General features: G+C 52.2%; 1 protein-coding gene across 2 annotated transcripts in view; it reads right to left on the bottom strand.

The window, feature by feature from the left end:
- Positions 1-636: 636 nt before the first annotated feature.
- PCSK6 (proprotein convertase subtilisin/kexin type 6) overlaps positions 637-12,228 on the bottom strand; it is a 38,288-nt gene continuing 26,696 nt past the window's right edge. For both annotated transcript variants that reach the window (XM_085070338.1, XM_085070337.1), the window contains exons 11-21: positions 11,792-11,909; positions 10,860-11,048; positions 10,480-10,616; positions 8,402-8,581; positions 7,706-7,808; positions 6,940-7,136; positions 6,416-6,503; positions 5,228-5,319; positions 3,839-3,968; positions 2,742-2,854; positions 637-2,302 (exon numbers count right to left, since the gene is read on the bottom strand). In XM_085070338.1, the coding sequence (XP_084926464.1) occupies positions 2,205-2,302; positions 2,742-2,854; positions 3,839-3,968; positions 5,228-5,319; positions 6,416-6,503; positions 6,940-7,136; positions 7,706-7,808; positions 8,402-8,581; positions 10,480-10,616; positions 10,860-11,048; positions 11,792-11,909 (1,445 nt within the window). In that variant the 3' untranslated portion in view covers positions 637-2,204. The remainder of the gene's footprint in view (positions 2,303-2,741; positions 2,855-3,838; positions 3,969-5,227; positions 5,320-6,415; positions 6,504-6,939; positions 7,137-7,705; positions 7,809-8,401; positions 8,582-10,479; positions 10,617-10,859; positions 11,049-11,791; positions 11,910-12,228) is intronic.

The following is a 12,228-nucleotide window of genomic DNA, read 5'->3' as shown; positions in this document are numbered from 1 at the left end:
AGCAGCACATCTCTGAAAAAGCATCTTTCCTCGTGGGAGGGCTCCAGTCTTTTTTTCCCCACTTAAAAAGCTCAGTTCCAGATATCCAGGCACTACCCTGGGCTCCTGGTCCATGTTTATTGCAAAACCAACACGACAAACAAAAGGGCTCCACAGCTCCATTCTTCAACCACTGCAGCAGCTCCTCTCCTTCCCAGACAGCCAACAGGGCACAGTGGCCCCGTGGCTCCCAGCTGCTGGGAACTGCAGTGGGGAACTGGGGGGCTCAGGATGCTCCTTGTATGAGTGGGAAAGGGAAGTAAACCCTTCTGCCAGCTTATCTAGGATCCCTCACACTGGACAATACACCCAGCCACGCTCAAGCACAAACCCAAACCGCAGACAGAGATGCCAGCCCAGCCTGGCACAGGGCAGGCATTCGGGATTTGAGTTTCCTCTAAAGGTAAAAGACCTTTATGACAACAATAGGGAGGTTTTTGCAGATGCAGGTCATCTATTCCTAAGCATTTCTCCCACAGGTGCTCTGGGCTGATCAGGAGCTCCAGCCAGGGGAGCTGCTTTGTCCAGCAAAATAAGGACGTGCAGTGCCTCCAGTCAGGGTGGCGGCTGCATGGATTTGGAAGAAGCACAGATTCATTTGTCAGGGGAGATCAATAGTTTATTAACTTAAAGATCAGTTCACCAAAGCTCCATCTTTCCTTGGATTTGGTCCAGGCAGGTGAGGGCTGGAGACGGTGTGGCTTTTCCCTCCTCACCTGGCTGAGGTGAGCTCTCGTGGGCAAGCCCAGGCAGGGCAAGGTGTCATTGCAGCCAAAACTGAGCAGGGATTATCCCAGCTCCGTGTGGAACTGGTGACAATTCGTACTGGGAATTTCACTGGTAAAAGGTTTAACTCATTAAAACTATTAACAATGAAAATCAGAACATGCAGCGTAGGAAAATGTTTACATACGTCTGGTGCAAAGAGTGGCTTTGCAGGGTCAGAGAGGAAAAAAGGAGAAGGAATAAGACACAAAAAGATACCCCACTCCCATATAAAAAATAGTCCACAGAGAAAAAAAACAAGGATTGTATAAGTTATTTTTAAAAAATCTGTAAAACAACATAGCCAAGGATATTTTAAACACAATTATATAAACACCACGTGACTTACTATTAAGAGAGAGCATGAAAAGGTTTGTTTCGGGGAAGGGTTTTGTAGAATTAAGTTTCCTGGCTGGATCCCTGGAATGTCTCGTTTGGGAAATAGATGCCCAAGAAAAATCACTGCCGTGAACAGGAGGATTTTGTGAGAGGGAGAGGGGTGTACCTAGCGAAACAGGGGAAGGATCGTAACGCAAAATGCCAGGAGAGATTAATTGGGACAACATCGTGTTTAGAGGAAGGATTTAGCTTGTTCCAGAACTGAATGAATCAGCAATGCACAAGCCATTCCAGGAGGGAAATACATTTCATGGTAAGGCTGATCCGTGCGGACAAAACCCCCCAAACCCCTACGACTCTTTGTAGGCACACGGGTTTTGCCTGGCTGCAGTTACCTGCAGGGCAAAGCCCTGCTGGGCTGACACACCTGCAGAGCCACGAGGGGCAGCTCTGCCTTTGGTCCTCAAACCTCCAGTTATTGCCACGGCCAGAGGGAAGCAGTGACTGACCGAATCCGAACAGGAGTGCTGGAGTGGGCTGTGCAGCCTCGCTCCAGAGCCGCCTGGTTCATCGTTTTACCTATGTACAGAGCACTGGCAATGCAGGTTGAGATCAGCTGTCACCTGGTGGAAAAGGGTACCAAAAATGGAGCCAGAAATGGCTCTTCCCTCGCAGGTGGGTGAAGTCCTGCATCCCTTGAGGCGAGAGCTCCCGCCGGCCGCTCGGAGCGGGAGGATCAGTAGGATTTCTGCGAAGAACCAAGTGTGTGTACATGGATCATGCATTGATCTCTGCTCACCAGGAGTGTTTGAGAGTGTTAATATCACCACTTGTCTGCTGCTTCCAGGCCTTGATCACTCAGGGTACGATCCGATCTCTGCTTAACATATTGCTATAGAAACGCGCTGACAGTGATATTAAAGCTATCAAACTTACGAGCGAATGCTTGACAGCACCATGTAAACTCTCCCAAAGCTGAAAAAATAAACTTTTGTCCTAAACATTTGGCAAAACTGGGCTGGCAGTCGGTGGAAGTCCTGGATGGATGCAGCCGCTGAACTTTACCCGGCCATAAGACACGTCTGACAGCAGAACTGCACAAACAGCTTCTTTTCACAGAGCTTGTTTGATTTCACCATCTCACAGAAGGTCTTGTCAGCTGGGAGGCCAGGGCAAGGAACAAGAGAAAATGAGAGCAGATTAACATTTTAAATAAACAAACATCGCACGTAACAGGCGCTGCAGTCGTGCCAGTGTTGGGGGAGAGAGAATTGAAAAGGAGTCGCTTTTTAAGGGCATCTTTCACATGGTTTTAATGAAAGGAAAAAGGAGCTTTGCAGTGAGTGGGAGAATTAGCCCCAAGACTAAACTATAACGAAATACAAACGCTTGGATGTGTTTGAGCAACGGGCCAATATCCAGAAGCAATGCCAGGTGAGCCACCTGCCCCCCACAGCCGGAGCCCAGCCCGCTGCAGCCATGCCCCAGCAAGCCCAGGAGCTCCAGCACCTTTAGCTTTATATGCTGAAGGGAATCCCCCAAATTCCTCATATTTGTTACCAGGGAAGCACTACTCTGCCAGCAGTTCTGCCACTTACCATTGGTACAGGTTTCATTTGTCACACAGGAGCCACCAAGGAGGCTGTAACCTTCCTTACACCTGAGGCAGTTTCCACTGGAGCCCTCGCAGGCTGAGCAGTGGTCATCACACCTGGGGACAGAGAGCCTGCTGTGGCCTGAGCCAGCACCAGCACCCTGGTCAGGCCACCCAAAATGGGCTGGCAGCCAGAAAACATCTGCTGGCAGCGTGACAGCCAGGCCAAACCAGAGGATGAGGAAAATAGCAAATCTGAAGCTTAAAAAGTTATTGAAACCCTGGGGAAATGAGCTTAGTGGTGCCAGCTCGATGCCCAGTGACAGCTAGTGACATCCCAAAAGCTCTTGCCTGCTGGGAAGATTCAGTGGGACGTGCAACTCTCCTCCCAGACATCCTAGCTAGAAAAAGGGCTGCAAAGGGAACCTGTGCTGCTCCCACCCATTTGCTCAAAGAGCCCAGCACTGTGCCTCCTGCCTGGGGACAGTGGCTTGCGGAGACTGTGCCTGAAATGCCTGGGAAGGGATGCTGGTCCTTTGTTCCTCCCTGCTGGAGAGCCAGGGCAGGTGAGTGAAACCCCAGGCAGGCAGGGACGGTGTTGTGTGTTCCCAAGTCACCTTTAATCCTTCCCTTTCGTGTTTGCTTTCATGAGGCTGAATCCACTCCCACTCCCCACTTAAAGCGCAGAGCTCCGGAGAGAGTGGGAGCAAATTGTTGCCTCCCGGCATCTCCTTGTCTCCTGCACGCAGCCCGTGCTGGGCCAAGGAGCAGGGAACACTCCTCCAACATGGCCACAGGGCAAACAGAGCAGGTTTAATTGAAAGCTGGAATATTTACCTAAACATTACAGTTCCTCCCACACCTCCTCCAGAGAGCCCGGGGCCGGGGCTGAGCCCCTTCCACCGTAGCCCTAAGACACCTTGGCTCTGAAATCCACAGGGCAGGGATGTGTGGGGTCCAGCCCCACAGCTGTCCTGGCTCCCTCATCCCTGTTTGAATTTCCATTAAGCCGTGAGCTGTTTCCAGCATTGTTTTGTCGTGGCTGCCAGTGCTCCCCATGGCCCCAGCTTTGCTCTGGTCACCCCCAGGGTGGCTGCATACCTCTTGCAGACTTTGTTGGGCAGCCCGTGGCTGTCAGCAGGGTAGAAACCCTCACGGCAGGCAGGGACACAGTGCCAGTGGTGCGCAGGGCCCTCGTGGCTGCAGGGGGTGCAGTCCTCCTCACCTGGCCCTGTGGGGACAGGGAAAAGGGCAAAATGGCATCTGGGTGGTTTTGGAGACAGTGCAAGCATGGTCACAGCCCCACATGGGATGGGGGGCACCAGCTTGGCTCTGTCTCACTCATGACCAAGATGCTTGTTGTGCCATAGGGTCCCGTGCATCTGCTTGGCTCCCACCCCAAAAAACTCAACTTCCATCCCAAAAAGCCCAGCTAGGACCCAGTGTCTGTCCCTCTGCAGAGCCAGGAGTGGCTACCAGGGCTCGATGAGGCACATCAAAATCCCCTCCAGGCCATCAGCTGCCACTCCCAAGCATGCACCAGTTTGGGTTTCCCCAGGATGGAAAAGGAGAGGCTAAACTGGGCTGTGGAGGAGCTGGAGAAGGAAAGGGCTCCAGAGAGAAGCTGGGAAAGCAGAAGGCCCCACTCTGGTGCCTGTGTGTTGTGGCTGGACAGCAAAGCTCAGTGATGGAGGTGGTATCATTAAAGGGCTTCCACACACCAAGCTTGAGAAATGGTTATGCGGGAAAAGGAGACGAGAAAAGGCTGGAAAAATAATTGTGGTGGAGTACGTTCGCACTGACTGGAATAAGAATTAGAAGGGAAATAATTTTCTTCAGGGATTAAGAGCCCATTCCCTTCCAGGCTTGCCAACAAGATCAATAAATATTTTGGATTTAGTCTAAGGCAATTGCCCATGTATGATAGAAGAGGTTCATGCCACTGAACATGGATTGTCTAGAGATCATATTATCATCAGACCTATGATGATTTCAAGGGCAGACGGAAATGTTAACAATGGAAAATAATTGGACATGCAGGAAGCAAGAAAAGCAGGATTTAAAGGGAATGCTGAGCAACTTGGGGCAGCCAGGGGAAGCCGAGAGCAGCCAGTCTGGTACCGTGGGGCGGCCAGGATAACACGGGATAACATGGGATAACACGCCTCAGCTGCCTGACATTTTTATCCACTGCAAAGCCACCTTCCATCACTCCGAGAGGGTTTTACGGCCTCCCCCACAACCTTATTAAACGAAAGCACCTGGCTTCGGGGAGATCGAGAAATAAAAAATGGCTCTAATAAAAATGTAAAAACTCCCCTAAAAACCTTTCCAGCATGAACATATACCTCATGGGACGTGCTGGAGAGTTGGGATTGCTTTCCCTCCGGCACGCTCTGCCTCAGCTCGGGGTGGGTACTGTGGGGATTGGCTCCTGATGCACGAGGGTTTTGGGGTTTTGCGTGGGATGCTGTGGGACCAAGGCTGTACCTGTGCTGGCAGGGCAGGTCTCACATCGCCAGGGCTCCCGGCTGAGGTACATGGCAGGCTGGCACTCCGGCACACAGCTCTCCCCTGCCAGGCTGCCAGGAAAGCAGAGAGAACATTTGCACCCAAAGCTATGGGATATGGGGACTCAACACAGCCCACTCCCATCTCCACAGCCCTCAGTGTCCTACAACATCCTCAGCCCACAGCACAGGAGGTGTTGGAAAGCCAGACTGTTTTAGGAGAAATTAAAATCCTGCCTGGACCAAAGGGACAGCTGCGGGTTCTTTAATTAAGTATCCAGGAGGAAATAAAATTATTTTTTTCCCATGGGCAGCCAGCCAGGCTCTCCCAAAGACCTTCTGCACCATTGAGGCTCCCTGGAATAAAAGGAAATTGGTTCAGCACCGTGGCTGGGCTGGGGCTGCTTCGCTGTGGCAGGGATGATTTGAAGTCCCGGCTTAAAAGGATATTGGACAATAAAAAACAAGCGCCGTGCGGATTATGTCTGACAAGTGCCTCCACTTGTGCTTTTCTGAGGGAGTGGATAATCTTTTGGCAGTGGGAATTTCTTTGTCTGAGTGAGCCCCACTGCCTCACCATGGTTCTGTGTCACTTACAGTGCTTGAACACTGCAGACTGCTGTGGGATTGCCCTTCTGTGAGCAATTGGGGATGGAAAACAGCTTCTCCCTAGTGCTGACTCTGGGCTCTGTGTCCCACAGCAGCAGTGGCACCCATTGCTCCTCACAGGGTCAGGGCTGCCCTTCCTGCACCTGTGGTGCTGGAAAACCACTGTTCTGTACTATCCCCACTCAACAGGTACATCAGATAAAATGTTCAGCACAGATGAATCTGAGGGAAGGGTTTCTGGACTTGCAGGGGAGATTCTCAGCCTGCCTGGAGCAGCTCAGCCTGGTACTGGCTCTACACAGCACTTACCCACCACCCTGGCAAGAGCTGGAGAAAACGAAATTAAATTTAAGTCATAGTTTTCAGCTAAGAAAGGGACACTAATCATCACCATTAAATTCCCAGACCTTTAGCACACTGCACCACAGATGTAGTACCATGGAAGCAGGATCTCTGGTCTTTCACTTAACTCCCTCTCTAATTTCCCATCGGTTTTCCCAAATTCAAACCACAGGTATGAATGCTGCAGGCATAAACTCCTCCCTTGCTGGTGTTTTACCTGAATCCCTCTTTGCATGCAGTGCATTTGTCTGCTTCGCCAACACATTTTTTACAGCTTTGATGGCATTTCAGACAGCGTTTCTGACCTTTCAAAAAACAAAGCAAAGCAGGGAGAATAAAATCCGGACAGTGATTTGCAAGCAGCAGTTGGAGCTGCAAAGCCCCACTGCACCCCAGCACCAGCTCCCCAGGGTAGAAAGGCACATCCCTCCCCAACAGATCCCTGCTATTGCAGGTGACCTTATCTGTCATTGCTTGCTAAAAAGAAATATGCTTTGCAAGCAGCCGGGATCATTAATTACAGCCTTCTAATTAAGAGCTTTGAGTTGAGCACCTCTGCTTTGCACCACCCTCTGAACACCCAGAGGTTTCCCTCCTCCCTTCGCCGTGCGAAGTGTGTCAAGGGGGAAATTCAAAGCCAATACTCAAAAATCAAGGTGTGTTCTCCACCCATAGCACTTAAAATAGAAGCAACCCCTGCATTTCCTCATGCTGCAACTCGCAAGTGATAAACATCCTTACGTTCCTCGGCGTAGAAGCCGGGCGGACAGAGCAGCACGCAGGTGCCCATCTCGGGGTGGTGGTAGAGGTTCCTCTTGCAGGCTGTGCACTGGCTCTGTCCCCTCCCGACGCAGCGCTCGCAGCCCTTGTGGCACCTCCGGCACCTCCGGGCGCCGTTGTCACCGAAAAACCCGGCGGGGCACGAGCTCACACACATCCTGGGGAAGGAACCGGGAGTGCCCAGGCTTTGGTGCCAGCAGGGTCACCTCCTGCCTCAGGCACCTGCTGCCTTCCCTTGTCCACAGCACTTGGGATGCCGTCCAGCCTTGGCAGCAATCTGGGCTCGTTTACTTCTGATTCTTAAGATTTAGGGTGTTTTGAAAGTCGTGGCTCTAATACAGAGATGGGGACTCTCTCATCCCAGCTGTAGGTAGTTTCTCTGTGCCATCCCAAGAGACTGAGGAGTGGAAACCCCAATTCCTGAAGTGATTTGGCACCTCAGCTGGCTGTCCCTTGGGTGTGGGTGACCTCAGCCAGTAAAGCCAAAGCTTCTTCCCCAACATGATTATGTGGCCAAGGTCCTCTAGGGCTCTCCAGCTCCATGTCCCCCAACCCACTGTACCTTAATCCAGGGCAGGGATTCCCACGCCTCCTCCTCCATCCATTTAATTTCTCATATACTTCTTTCTCTGTGCAAACATCTATCACCCACACTGAGGTGTGAGGCCTGAGGAAAGGTGCTGCTGCCCACCCAGGGACCCCATGGGGACACCCCAACACCCCTCACCTGCCAGTTTTCACGCTGCCCAGGCTGTAGTGGATGCAGTTCAAGCACTGGTCAGCGTTGGGGCCGTCACAGCCCTGGTCACCACATTCAGGGTGGCATGGACCTGAGGAGAGAGAGACCAGCTCAGGGTGGGAGAAGCCGAGCACCCTCCAGGCACCACTGCCAGGATGCCCTGAGCACACCCTCCCTGGACCAATGGATACCTAGACCCTGCATCTATCTTATTCTATATGCTATATCCATTATATTTTAAATTTTATCCTATCTATCCTAGGGAGCTGCATGGCTTTGGGTGCTCATTTCTCCTGCAGCTCATCCTGCCCAGAAAAAATCTCACCCGGCAGTCCTCTGGCTGAACACTGAGGCAGGAGCAGCTTTGAAAGAGGGACCTGCTCCTCAGGGAGCAGCAGAGACACCCACCCCTGCCCATGCTGGAGGAGGGAAGGTGGGCACAGGAGCTTTTTTTACCCCTCAGACAGCTGCACCACCAATTTGTGGTGGGAGTGCTGGGATGGGACATTTTCCTACCTTCTAATTTCACCATCCTGCTGCCCTGTGCTGGCCACAGACACTGCTCCTCCCAGCCCATCTCAGCCCCAGGCAGGATCAGGCCTCGTGGCTCCCCCAGTTTTAATCAGGGTTTTCATTTTCCTGGGTACTCTGGGGGGGGACAACATGGCACCTCAGCCAGCTTACCTGCGTACTCCTCCTCCTCCTCTGCCACGTCCACCTGGCTGTGCAGGAAGGCAGCTCTCGATGGCTCCATCTCTGATGTTGGCACTTCCAGTGACCTGCCCCGGGACTGAGGCCCGCTCAGCCCAGTGTAGGGGTGCTCGCCTGTCCCGTAGAAGATGAGGCTCCACTCCTTCAGCTTCCCTGTGAGGCAGGTGAACATCACCCATCCTGCTCCCCGACTCACCCAGCTCTGGGGGACCCAGTTTTGAGGGAAGCAGGAGGAGGATGGGCTGGACCATTAGGGTGTCACCACTGGCACGGCAATGCAGAAGGAAGCAGTCAACACCCAGAAATGTTCATGAGCCCCTGAGCTTCCAGCCCACACAAATGCAGCTGTTTAAGGCACTTACAAGGGATTTTTAATTCCACAACTCATCTGAGGAACCGCAGCATCACCACAGTCTCTGTGTCCAGCACTGGAGAGAGCCAGTAATTTTAAAAGCTCCACAATAGAGGATTATTTCTGTCTGACAAAAGCCACCTGGCACACACTGGATTATTTCTTGCTGCTGTTGCTCCAGCCATCTCTTTGTCTGACACAGCAGAGGTCTGAGCTTGGCATCCCCCAAAACACTGGTGAGACCCCCCCCAAGGCCTTTACACCCACACCAAGACCCTCCACAAGCCACATGGCTTTGGGGAGAGAGTCCAAAAATGCTGCTGCTTCTTTACAACACTGTTTTCCTTTCAATTCCCCATCAATGCGAGTCACTTCATGCCCACAGTGTGCTCGGCTTTAACTCCTAATCCCTGTGTTTCCAGGAAGGGCTTAAAATTTCCAATACCCAAATCCCTTGGCTCTCCCAAAGGCATGAGAGGACACACCTGCTGCACTGAGCAGTGTCTGTGTGGAGCCTGCAAAGGGTCGAGCTCTGGCAGCATCAGCAGGGGAAGTGCCTTTGCCAAAATAATTGAATTTGCTTTAAATCTCAAATATTCTGCATGAGGAAAGCCCAGGCTGCACAGGCCTGATGTGGGGGTGCAGCAGCACCAGCGACAGGATGCCCACAGTATTTAACTGATATTAAATTAACAAATTTAGCGATATTAAATTAACATTCAATACCCATTTCTACTACAAACTGGCAGCATCTTCCCTCTTTTTCCTCTTACTGTGCCCTCTCTGCTTCAAACCCAAAGCAGACTTTTGAGGGGGTGACTTAACACCCTCATTTTCATTTTATTTTGCCAAGCCCTGATGCCTGTGAGGGGCTCAGAAACACCCGCCACAAACTGTAAATACTGGGGGAAAAGCATCTCTGTGGGCGCTTTGCTGCTGCTCTCCAGGTTCAAAAGATTTCGGGTGAAGGCAGCAAACAGAAACACTCTCTGTGCAGTGAACCCCCACGTGCACCACCCGCCAGAAAGTAGCGTGGGAGAAATTTTTAATATACTCCTGGCTTCCTATCAGTGGTTGTGTGGATTTAACACCCCCACAACACACGCCAGCCCCAGGCAGGATGCTTCATGTCCCGCTGCCCCCAGCCAGCGAGGCGGCTGCCGCTTCCCAGCGGGGCCAGATCCTGCCCACACGGCTCCTGTGCTGGGAAGGGGTCAGGGAGCTGGAGAGGGGGGACACAGGAGGGTTGGGGACATGCTGGGGGTCAGGCTAAGCCCAGCCACCCCCCACCAGCACAGTGACAGTCCAGGGAGGATGTCCATCCGTCTGCAGCCCGAGGGGCATCATCCCCTTGCGCCGTTGCACAACCAGCCCACATGCCAGATGTCCCAGCAGTGAAGCAAAACAAACAAACAACAATTACAGCTCTTGGGTTTCCTCGTTTTGACTCATTACAGTTTAATTTTGGAAACCTGGCTCTGGGGTGCAGCCAGTTTACTGCTGCTGCTGCGAGAAAACCGGCTTCCAGCTTAGCCAGACCAGCAGCCTCCTGCATTCAGAGCCGACGTTTCATTGCCATTTTTGAAAATTTGGGCAATACAAAGACCATAAAACTCTGAGCAAAATTTATAGCCAAGTGAAGCAGCCTACAAAGGGTTTTGGGAACAAGAGGGACTGGTGGGCACTGGGGGATCCTTACCTTGCATGGCAGGGTTGCGCACTTGGGATGGTGTGTCATGGATCTCCAGGGTCCACTCCCCCGCTGCCCGCTCCCCCCAGCAGTGGACAGTCATGAACTCCCAGCCCTTGAAGCCCTCATTGGAGTGGTCAAACACCCTGCAATGGTAATGCCACACACCAAGAAATGTGACTTTGAATATCATATTTTATGGGAAAAGGTAGATGGGTAATTAAGGATTTTAGGGATCCTTGCATGCACACACCCTTGCACCAAGCTCTCCTGCAGCTGAAACCTTGGCATGCTTCCCACCTTCCCCAAAAACCCAAGGAAATTCACAGCAACCCCCTAAAGGAGGATGCTGTCCAGCCCAGATACACCCTGGCTCTGGCCGCTCTCACCTCCTGGCAAGGAGCTGTGACCGTGTCCCAGCTGGAGAGATGAGGCTGATCTGGAGGTCCCCCCGGCGCGGGTGGGCGATGCTGAGCCTCACCACGACGTGCTCCAGGTACAGCACATGCTGGTCCCGCTGCTCGGCGCAGGCACTGCTCAGGGTGCTGGCGCGCAGCACGTGGTCAGCTCGGATGTACCTGCCAGGGACAGGGCATGGCATCAGGGACAGAGTGCCCCTGGCTCCCAGGCATGGATGCCCTGTTATATTTGAACCTGGTCTCCTGCTGCTTCACAGCAAAAATTATCTTATCTGCCACTGCAATTCCCAGTGTCCTAGCATGGGAATTTGCTGAATTGCTGGATGGTAACGAGATGAGTTTGAAGTGCTTCGAAGATCTATGCCTTATGGGCTGCAAGGGCGCTGCTTTATTATAATTATGAGTGCAGCGCTCCTCTTTGGGCTGTAATTAGTGTCTGTATCAGATAAATAGCTTCATGAACACACTTGGCTCCACACTCATTCCTGTTTTGCATATGCAAGTCTCTGGAAGACTTTTCTGATGAACAGCTCTCTCGCTCTACATCCAGGCATTGGTAAATGGGTAGTGTCCACTTGGTCAGATCCCTGATCCCACTCTTTAATCTAGAAGAGACTGCCTTACCAAGGATGAGATGTGAACCTGAGCTGGTTTGAACCTGAAGCGAAATTTGAAGATAATTCAGACACTGGAAATTTGGGGATCTTTGCAACCTTGCAGGCAAGGTGTGTTTGGTCTCTCACTGTCAGCCCTCAAAAATTCCCTGCTGATCACTCGGCTTGGAAGTGAAATTGTGCAAAAGGGAAAAAAAAAAATCACCCACTGTCAAAGCTGGCCCTGGAGAGCCCTTGTGGGACCTGCACTTCACACCAAGCCATAGGCACAGACCCCACAACACTCACTTGGGCACCCTGTCCAGGCTTCCCACGCAGACGTGCTGGGGAGGAACCATCTTCCACTTCTTGGCTTCCACCACAATAGCGTCAGCATCCACCAGCCCAAAGCCATATAGATGGCTAACTGGAAAGACAGAAGACTCAGAAACCCCCTGCCTTCCCAGCAGGGTTCAGGAGTTCCCTCCCCCAGCATCCTCCAACCATCAGGAAGGTGTGGAGTTGACCCCACTAGGGTATGAGGTGCTTCAACACATGGAGCTCATCACCCTGGCCAAGTTATACCCCAAATCCCCACTGGCACCACAGAAAACCCATTGCTGGGAGCAGCCCAAGGAGAGTAGCAGGAAACTCTGCAGCTCAGGAGAGTCTCCACCAAACAAGTTTTCCAAACCTCCACTGAGCAAGAGTCTCAAGCATGTCACCCCACGAATTACTGCTGTCTC

Source organism: Lichenostomus cassidix, chromosome 10 (genome assembly GCF_008360975.1).
Source record: "Lichenostomus cassidix isolate B80296 chromosome 10, HeHo_3.0, whole genome shotgun sequence".
Taxonomy (NCBI): domain Eukaryota; kingdom Metazoa; phylum Chordata; class Aves; order Passeriformes; family Meliphagidae; genus Lichenostomus; species Lichenostomus cassidix.
The sequence above is the reverse complement of the archived record's forward strand: the minus strand, read 5'-3'. Positions and strand labels throughout refer to the sequence as shown.